General features: G+C 41.9%; 1 protein-coding gene across 1 annotated transcript; it reads left to right on the forward strand.

Moving 5' to 3' along the window:
- The first annotated feature begins 5,292 nt into the window (after window positions 1–5,292).
- On the forward strand, window positions 5,293–9,421 carry FCRLB (Fc receptor like B). Its single transcript, XM_044674858.1, has 4 exons — window positions 5,293–5,542; window positions 7,579–7,845; window positions 8,554–8,838; window positions 9,087–9,421. The coding sequence occupies exons 1-4, from the start codon at window positions 5,293–5,295 to the stop codon at window positions 9,419–9,421; spliced, it is 1,137 nt and encodes a 378-aa protein (XP_044530793.1).
- The last annotated feature ends 756 nt before the right edge of the window (window positions 9,422–10,177 follow it).

The raw sequence follows: 10,177 nt of genomic DNA on the forward strand, positions 1-10,177 counted from the left end.
AAGAAAGAAAGAGGGAGGGAGGGAGGGAGGGAAGAAAGAGAAGGAAGGAAAGAAGGAAAGAAAGAAAGAAAAAGAGAAGGAAGAAAGAAAAGGAAGGAAAGAAAGAAGGAAGGAAAAAGAAAGAAAGAAGGAAAGAAAGAAATTGTCATTTTATATATATAAAATGGTGATGGTGATAAATACCCATTATATGTATAATGGGTATTTATCACCACCACCACCCCATCCCCCCAAAAAAAACAGAATAAAGAGGAGGCAGTTTGACATCATGGCAGGAATATAGGACTGGGAGGCAGGAATTCTAGCTTCTAGTCCCAGTTCTGTCTCTAACTGTTCCTCTGTTCCAATTTCCTCATCTGTAAAGTAAGGGAGTTGAACTTCAAATCCCCTGATATCATCCCCCGTTCTTTCCTCCTTTGCTTAATTCAGGAGGAAAAGGTGTTATTCTCTTCATCAAGGCCAAGTCCTCTATTTGTCCAGCTCCTCTGGGAGCTTGCCATTCTAATCATTCCCTCTCTATCCCTGAATTTGAAAACCTTCTTATCCAATGGCTTCTTTCCTACTATCTGCCAACATGTCCAGATCTCTCCCACGTCTGCTGAATGGATATTCCTACATTCCACACTAGCAAGCTTCCACCTGCATCCCCCTACCAGGGAAATATTCACCTTAAACTTCATCCAGGTTCACAATACTCTGAGAGCAGTAAGGAAAGAGCCATTTTATCATACCTAGACATGTGATGACATAGGCTTTCACAGGGAAGTTAACAGTAGACTACAAACAAGAGAACATCTTCCAGAAATATTGAAGAGTAAACAAAACTTGATGACAAAAAATGAAGCAATAATGTTCCTTCTCCCCAGATACAGCACAAGCCAGCTTTCGCCCCTGCTGAAAATGCTCTTTGCATTCCCACTTTCTTGTCTAACCTGGACTTAGAATCTGAAATACATTCACACTAAAGTACTAATTACTGATATTTGGTCAAAGTGTTACCTATCCATGAAAATATACATTTTCAATCCAGATCAGCCTTAAATAGAATTAAAGAAAGGACTTTACAGTGCTATTAACCTCCTGGTTTTTGTTCAAACAAAACACTCCATCTCTTGACTTGGGAGCATTTTCTTTTGTCTGTTTTCCAGGCCTGGAATCCTCTCTTTTCTCAGCTCTACCTACTGCTGTCTTTGGCTTCCTTTAAGACTCAACTAAAATCTGATCATTTTCAAGCAGCTTTTCCTAATCCATCTAAATTCTAGTGCTTTTCCTCTATTCATTATTTCCTAAATAATCCACATAGGTAGCTTTTTCTATATTTATATTGCTTTTCCTCATAAGATTGTGGGCTGTCTTTTGCCTCCTTTTGTATCCTCACATTTTGTGGTTGTTTTTTAGTCAGTCATATCCAGCTCTCAGTGACCCAACTTGGAGTTTTCTTGGCTAAGATAAAGGAGTAGTTTGCCATTTCCTTCTCCAACTCATTTTCCAGATGAAGAAACTGAGGCAGCCAAGGTTAGGTGACTTGCCCAGGGTCACAAAGGCAATAAGTATCCGAGCCCAGATTTTAAAGCAGATCCACTGCACCACCTAGTTCTCCCTGCCTGGCACACAGTAAGGGTTTAGTAAAATGTCACTAATTAACTCATTCATTGGAATTGTAGACATAAGTCAGTAGAGAAGGACAATGTTATTTTGCTTCTAGTCAACTATAAATATGGGGGCAAGCACCTCTCTCTTGCCAGGGCTCCAAGGGAAAGCAATGTCCTATTTCTTCTATGGCCACGATAGAAAGCCGAAACAATGTTCAAGGAAACATATCACTAGAATGGAAAATCCATTAAATATTTACATTAAAATTCAATGTCCTTCCTTGTCCAGAGAACATCTGTGGCAGATCTGTGGGGCTAATCTTGAGAAGTTCCTAGAATTCTCTCTAGTGGCATCTTGTCCAGACCAGGTAGGAGACCCCATACCAAAGGGTTGGGCTAGGGGATGGGAAGGTTTAGGTGGGACTAGCAGAGCTGGTTCATTGAAAGTATAATGTTTTAGAAAGGGGCCTCGATTTGGTATCAGGAGAGATTCTGACACTTTTGAGTATGGGCAAATCATTTAACCTCAGTTTCTTCATTGAGAAAGTGTTGCTAATAATACCTCTGGTTCTGATCTCGCCTATAGTCCTTACCTTTGTTCTGAGGATCAAATGAGATATTGTATGAAAAGTATTTTTGAAACAACAGAGAGCTCTATAAATGTTATCTAGAATTATTCAGAAGAATGATGAAGGGTCCTATGCCTGGTCACAGAAGCAGAGGACAACCTGGAAAAGGAGTGATGGAATAGAATCAGCTTTACCTGAGGATATGAGACATCTAAGCGTAAAGAGCTCCACATCCATCATACTGCACTCTGTGTTTAAATCTTTTTTTTTTTTCAGGATGTGAGCAAAGGAAAGGCACTGGGGGATTCTGAAGCTCAGAGAGCTACTCTACCCCCACTATAGCTAATTAAACTGACCTATGAAGCTCAAGGCACAATTAAATTTAGCATGTATTAAGATATTCATTCACAAAGCACTGTGCTAAGTATTGGGAATATATTGTGCCTGTTTGTAAAGAGTTTATAATCTAGGAGCTGGGTATGAAATGTGTACACAAATAACTGTAATGAAAATTAGAATATGATAGTACACAAAAGAGATGAAAAAAAAATAGCCATAAGAAATTAGAAAAGGGAGAGATCATTTCCAGTTGAGACTTGATGCAGTATCCTTGAAGAAAGAGAATATCAATAGGCAGAGATATGGGAGGGGGACTCTATTAATAAAGGAGGTCTATGCATGCATCTGCATGGGGGAGTAGGGAGTGGGGAATTGGGAGAAGGAGAAAAAGAAAAGGAGAGAGACAGAGACTAAGAGATGAGAAGTCTGGGGAATAGTGAATAGTTCAGATGGACTGGAGTATAAAATGTGTAGAGGGAAATTGGCTAAAATAAGACTAAAAAGATTAGATTATGGAAGGCCTCAAGTACCCTTTTATTTTAGTACCCAGGAGTGAACTACAGAAGATTCTTTTTTTAAAATTTAATTTAATTTTTTAATATTTTAGAATATTTTCCTATGGTTGCATGATTCATGTTCTTTCCCTCCCCCCTCAACTCTCCCTTCCCCCCTGCCAATGAGCAATTCCACTGGGTTTACATGTACACAGAAGATTCTGAGCAGCATGCTGACCATTCAAATGTAAACTTTTTGAGAATAGGGATAGTTTTGGCCTATTCTTTGTGTCCCCACTATTTAGTGCAGTGCCAGGCAAATAGTAAGCTGTAGGTAAATGCTTTGCTGATAGATGGTTGACTGTAAATTGAACCAAATTTCATGTTAGAAAAATTATTTGAGCTATGATAGGAAGTACCACTGAAGATGAGGACATCAATTAGAAGGAAATTAAAATGATCTAGTGAGGGAATAAATGAAGGCCTGAATTAAATTGGTGGGGAGTATAAGTGCTGCAGGAAGTTAAGTAAAGTGTAGAAATGTCCCTTGTGTCTCACTGAGCTCCTCTTCCATAGGTCTTAGGAGCTAAGAGTGGGCAGAAGAGGCAGTGCTTAATAATATACCCTGATTGTGAACTGACAAAATAGTTGAAGAATATTTGAACTGGAAGAACTTTGGTATTTCCATTTCAAAGTCCTTCACAATCTGGCTTCATTCTACCTATCCTCACACTCTTCCCCCCTCTCCTCTTTCCTCCTCCCAAATTTTATGTTCATCTAAAGTGGTTTATTCAATTAATGTTAACCACATGCAACTTTCCATCTCTTGTCTCCATGCTTTTGCATAGGCTAGAATCTAGTCTAGAGACTTTGCATAGCCAGGATTAGAATGTTCCCTGATTTCTAGTTGGGTGTTTTTTCTCACAACACAACCTTGGTTCCACCTCTGTTCCAGTAGTCCAACCTTCTTCAGGTGCTGGGACACATTTGGCCAGAGTCACCATGTGGGCACTGATAGTCCTGCTGTTCCTAGGTGAGTGTTTTCTGTATCTAGGGTACCATTATGTTGTTGGGTGGGAGGCAAAAGAAGGAGGGAAAGGAGGGGGATTTTATTGCAAAGAACTTTGAGTGATTAATCTTGGTGTTCCAATATATGGACATGCTAGCTGCCTTTTCTAGGTCCTTGTCAGGAATATCTTGCTATGTCCTTGTCAGGACAATCTGCTATTATTACTTTAATGTTTAATACTAGAAGAGGCTCAGCACCCATCAAAACGCAGGCATATTTGGAAGGAAAAACTCTAAACATAAGCAGAAAACCTGGGGATCTTAGGGCAATTTTCTTTTCTCATATACCATGAGGCTGCCTTGTCTTAGTCTTTCTTTCACTGATTGCTAATCTCTGATTTTTTACAGTTCCAAGGATTGGAAGAACTGGTGAGTCCTCTGCATACTTTCCTTCCAGTCCATTTTTCCCTTCCTGCTCACCTTGTCCTATGCATACATCAGTTTCTCCCAGACCCTAAACTGCATTCTCTGAGTGTTCTATTGGATTGCAGGGCTAAGTGGACAGAATCCTTGGGCAGAGGCTACTCTGGGATACTGTCCACCCTTGCTACTCCCTAACCTCGCATTAGCAAACCTATGGCATGGATGCTGGAGCATGCTGGAGAGGGCTTCTCCTTTTCCCCTCTCCACAGGCACCTGAGGACATTTCTCATATCACCTGCTCCTATGCCCAGAAGCCCAATAGGAGTGCTTCCTCCCTCCCCTGTCTGGGATAAGGGGGCAGTTCACATAGGGCATAAGGGTTGCAGTTTGGGCACTCAGTCTTCAAAAGGTTTGCCATCACTGCCCTAGCCTAGTGATCCATACTCTGGTTCTTTTGAGGAGTCTGGAGAACAAGAAATAGTTCAGTTGGACTGGAGCATGAAATGTGTGAAGGAAAATTGTGTGAAATAAGACAGAAAGATCAGCCTATTCTTTGTGTCCCCACTGTTTAGGACAGTGCTTTTTTGAATATCTTAATACATGCTAAGTTTAATTGTGCCTTGGGCTCCAGGGGTTGGTTTAGTAAGCTGGTTCCCTTTGGTCCATTCATAATACCCTGCATCTAAGTAAGCATTCAGGACAGTATGCTTTACAAACTGATTAAATGAACTACTAACTAAACTGCTTCTAATCCAATGATTATGACCAACTTTATTATTAGTAGTCTAGGGTTTCTCCAATCTGGGACTAAAGTTCTTTAAGATTCTTGATTTTGACTTTCTCCTTAAAACATCCTCTATAGCTACCATGGAGAAGCCCATTGTGTCCTTACACCCACCTTGGACCACAATCTTTAAGGGGGAGCGAGTAATCCTAAGATGTGATGGGTACCAACCTTTGCTCCTGGAGCCTCGGCCAATCAACACATTGTGGTATTTGGGGCACCAGCTACTGCCCTCACACAAGAAGACCATTGAGGTACAGACACCAGGGATATATCGATGCCAGACCCGAGGGGCACCTGTCAGTGACCCAATTCACCTCTTTGTGTCCAATGGTAAGTAGTTTGAGCCTAATGGGAAGGTATAGCACATATACTGGGAAAATATAACAGGTAATACATATTCTTATTCTAGGAACTGTGCCAGCTTTCCTACAGGAAAATATATAGTCCTTGTGCTATTCTTCTTTAGATTGGAAAGCTGATCATCCTGGCAAATATAAGAAGTAGCTCGAACAATGTCTTGGGATAGGGCTGGGAAGTTAAGGGCCCATACTACACATAAACTGGAACTCTACTGGAACTCTAGTTAGCTATGCTCCAATCTTACCTCCCACCTATGCCCAACTCAGCCTCTCCTACTTCTCTAAAGTTATCATTCAGTCTCAGGATCACCAGGATCACTGAAGAATCCTAGAACTGAAACAAGTCTTAAGAGTTCCAATGGATCTCAGAGTGCATTCATCCCAACTCATACAAGAATTCCTGCTACAAAAAGTGGTTGCTTAGCCTTTAAAGGTTACTTTTAAACAGCATTAATTGTCAGAAATTATTCCTTATATCAAGCCTAAATCTATCCTTCTGAAACTCCATCCATTGCTTCTATTTCTTCCTTTTAGGACCAACCAGAACAATTTAATTATTCTTCCATATGACAGCCTCTCAAAACCTTGAATATATCTATTATGTCTCCTTTAAAAGTTTTCTTCTCTAACCTCTACATATCCACTTCTTATAACCTTGAGCCCATCCATCACCCTAGTCATCTCTGAACTCTCTAGTTCAGTCCTAGAATTAAACACATATTACAGGTGGTGCCAACAATTAAACAAATATTACAGGTTCAAACTTCCCAGGGCAAAATATAGCTGAATGATCACCTCCCTAAACCTAGATGCCATGTCTCTCATTGTAGCCTATGATCAAAAACACTTTTTTCCCCCTGTCATATCACATTACTGATTTCATATGGAGGTGTCCTTCATTGTTGATGTAGAATCATTAATGATTTCTTTTTAGGTTCACCCATTCAACTAGTTCTAAATCCAGCTAACTACTATTAATTAAGATAAAATGTTACATCTTGTCCACGAGAACATCTGAGTAATTGTCAAATGTTTTCCTATAATCTAAGTAGATATATTTAGTATTCACCAGATCTACCAGTTTAATAACTTGCCAAAAAAGAGGAAATTAAGTTGTCCTGACATTTTCTGTTCTTTATAAAGCAATGCGGGTTCTTTACTATTACTCCCTTTTCTAGAAGTTCACTAATCATCCCTTTAATAGTACATTCTAGTATTCCTCCAGGAATTAAAGTGAAGCTCATTGGCTTATAGTTTGCAAAATCTACTTCATTGTCTCTCTCTCTCTCTCTCTCTCTCTCTCTCTCTCTCTCTCTCTCTCTCTCTCTTCCTCTCTCTCTCTCTCTTTGAAAATTGAAGGCAATATTTGCTTTCCTTCACTCTTGGGGAACTTCTCCTATTCATCAATGCTATATTTCAAAGATCCCTATAGTTCATCAATCATATTTGCCAGTTCTCTTAGTACCTTTGGATATGGTTTTTCTAGGTCTGGTGACCTGAATTCACCAAAGGCAACTATTGTCCTCTGTTTTCATTTTCTGCACATTTAAAAAATATTTAAATGGGATGATGAGTTACTTCTATATTTAACAATTCAACAAGCATTTATTTAGCACCTATTAGGGGTTCAGGATAGAAACTGGAATTATGATTTCATTGATATAAGGAGCTTCCAGATGAGGACATTCTCTCTACCAATGTAGGTCAGTGTCTTATTAGCAACAAATAATATGTAATAATACATTTTAAGTACATTAGCTTTAAAGTTAAAGGGATGGAATTATTATTGATTATAGCAGAGGATTCCTTCATGAGTCTCTCAGAGAAGATAGATAGTCTGGAACTTGGTCCTTATCCCCATTATCTGGAGAAAGACTAGCCTCAGGATGAAAAGTTCAAGAGTTAAGAAATAACAAAAGAGAGAAATAAAAAATGAGGATGAAGTGAAAGAGGGCTTTAGAGTGATCATGAGCTTTACTAATATCATGGGCCCTATCTATGTTGTAGATTGGCTGATCCTGCAGGTTCCCTATGCCATGGTGTTTGAAGGTGAACCGCTAGTGATAAGATGCCGGGGATGGTATGATAAAGTTATCTACAAACTTCACTACTACAAGGATGGTCACGTCATGCGCTACTTTCACTCTAGTACCAACTACACAATACCCCAGGCACGGGCCAGTGATAGTGGACAGTACCAGTGCTCAGGAACCCTTCGTATTCCAGTGGAGAGCACCCCTATGTTCTCTGCCAAGGTGGTAGTTACTATCCAAGGTATGGAAACAAGACCCAGAGGTTTCATTGCTTGGGGGATGGGAGTGGGAGGATGGGGCTAAGAAAACAGGGGAGCATGTACAGGGGTGGTTAGAGAAGTAGGCAATATCTGGCTCAAAAATAAGAAGAGAAGGTTTATTCCAGGTCTAATTCACCTAAGTTTTCTTCTACATGAAGAACAGAATGGCCCCACTAGTCCCTTCCTTCTCCACACCTATATCCCATCCCTCTATGAATGAAACAGAAGCTGTCACCAGCCTGGTATGGTATGCCAGCTGCTCCTAAGAACTACCCACTATAACGAATTCCTTAGTGAGATATTGAAAGAGACTAACCCCACACAGAGAACCAAATCCACCACCCAAAGGCTGGAGCAATGACCAGGAGCATGGAAAACCATTCGAAGACGTCATAATTCTTAATCATACTTTTAGCTTTCTAAGAGCGGTATCATTTATGCCCTTGCGAATTATTAGAATTCGGTTGTAAACCTGCCTAAATCCCTCATCCTTCATTCCTTTCTGAACTCGGTGCGAGTCGTCACCCCCTCTAGAAGGTCGAGGTTAGTTTAGAGTGGTGGCCCTCGGGCCACTTTATCCTAGCTCCCAGCCCCTCCACTCCCCGCCATTCTCCCGAGATTCCCTCGTGTAACTCTCCATCCACCCCCGCCTCCCCTTCCTAGATTGACGCTGTATCCCTCCTCCCTAGAACTGTTTGCGTCCCCGGTGCTGAAAGTGGTGCCCAAGACGGAGTCTCGCAGTGGGGGTGGGGTGACCCTTCACTGTGAAACACGCCTGCACCCCCAGAAGCGGGACACGCCGCTGCAGTTCTCTTTCTACAAGTACAGCCGGCCGGTGCGCCGCTTTGACTGGGGATCGGAGTACACCGTTCCGGAAACCGAGACGGAGGACTTGGAATCGTACTGGTGCGAAGCCGCCACTGTGACCCGCAGCGTGCGCAAACGCAGCCCTTGGCTGCAACTCTCGGGGAGGGGTGAGTGACGGTGCACCGCTACCCCAGTTTACTCGCTCACTCTCTCATCCTCCGTCCCCGTCCCGCCCCCGAACTCAACCCGAGATCATTCATCAACGATTCCACTTTCCCCAGTTTTCAGGACCTCCCAGTCTTGGTCCCACTTCTGCCTCTGCAGCCTCTCCGGGGCAACTTTCCAATAATAAACACCGGTTCCCACCCAGCTGACAAGTGGTGGGACCGGGCCTGTTCATGCTGTCTTTTGACAGGTTCGTTCTCCAGCGCATCGTCCATCACCACCCGAGCTCCTCAGGCAGCTGCCATGTCCAGGAACCCGGTTTCAAAGCCCCTCTCTTTCAGAAAGCCTCCGGAACCCAGATTTGTGCCCTCGAGCACCTCGACCCCCAACTCCACCTTGACCAGGACTCTTGCCTCTGTGCCAAGCAGTCCCACTGCTGGGCCCACTGCTTGCACTCCTCTAACTTCCTTCGAGCAATCTGCTTCCCCTTTGAAGCCCAACATGGACCTGCTGCTTCAGGAAATGCAGCTGCTCAAAAGCCTTCTGAGACAAGTGGTACTAGAGCTGAAGGAGCCACATAATTAGATTTAGGGGTGAGCCTCCTCACTCCAGAGACCACAGGAAGGGATTAAGGCAGAAGGCAGTCTTCTTTCCACTATTCGAGCTGGCTAACTTTAAGTAGGGTTAGGGGTTGAAGTTTCACAGCTATTAGAATAGAACTTGAAACTTTTCAGTGAATTGGAAGGCCTGACCAATTAAATTCCAGTTTCCTCCCATTACATCTGTTTTCCCTCAGTCATCCAAAAAACCATTTTCTATAAGGAAATCTTTCTTACCATTTGGCCCCTAGGTTTTAACTAGTCACCAAGTAGAGGGCAGCTTAGGTGGTTCAGTGGATTGAGAGCCAGACCCAGAGACAGGTCTTGGGTTCAAATCTTAATTTGATCAAATTTGGGTTCTTACTATTTATCTATACAAGTAGTAAGAACTTTGCTACCACAACTTTTCTGCTTCCAGCCCTCCTTCTTTCCATTCATCATCCTTTCCCTATTATTCTCCTTCTACCCACCCCCACCCCCGAATTTAACAATGTATAAATTGCTTCATCTAAATTCATAGTTTGGAGTGAAATTCCAACTTGTTTAATTTCTTGGCTTTCTATCATGTTTTGCTTCAGTCATACTTCAGTGGAGGTAAGCTTTAGCACTAGTGGATACTTTAGAACCCTCTGTTAGCAACAAGTTATAATTACATAGTGAATTCACCCTTGCTGTTATTAAAAAGATTTTCAGTTCTGCTGTTGAGTCTTGAAATCTCTGGAAAGAATTTGTTCTGTTCATA

The sequence above is a fragment of the Gracilinanus agilis genome, chromosome 4 (genome assembly GCF_016433145.1).
Source record: "Gracilinanus agilis isolate LMUSP501 chromosome 4, AgileGrace, whole genome shotgun sequence".
Classification (NCBI taxonomy): Eukaryota; Metazoa; Chordata; class Mammalia; order Didelphimorphia; family Didelphidae; genus Gracilinanus; species Gracilinanus agilis.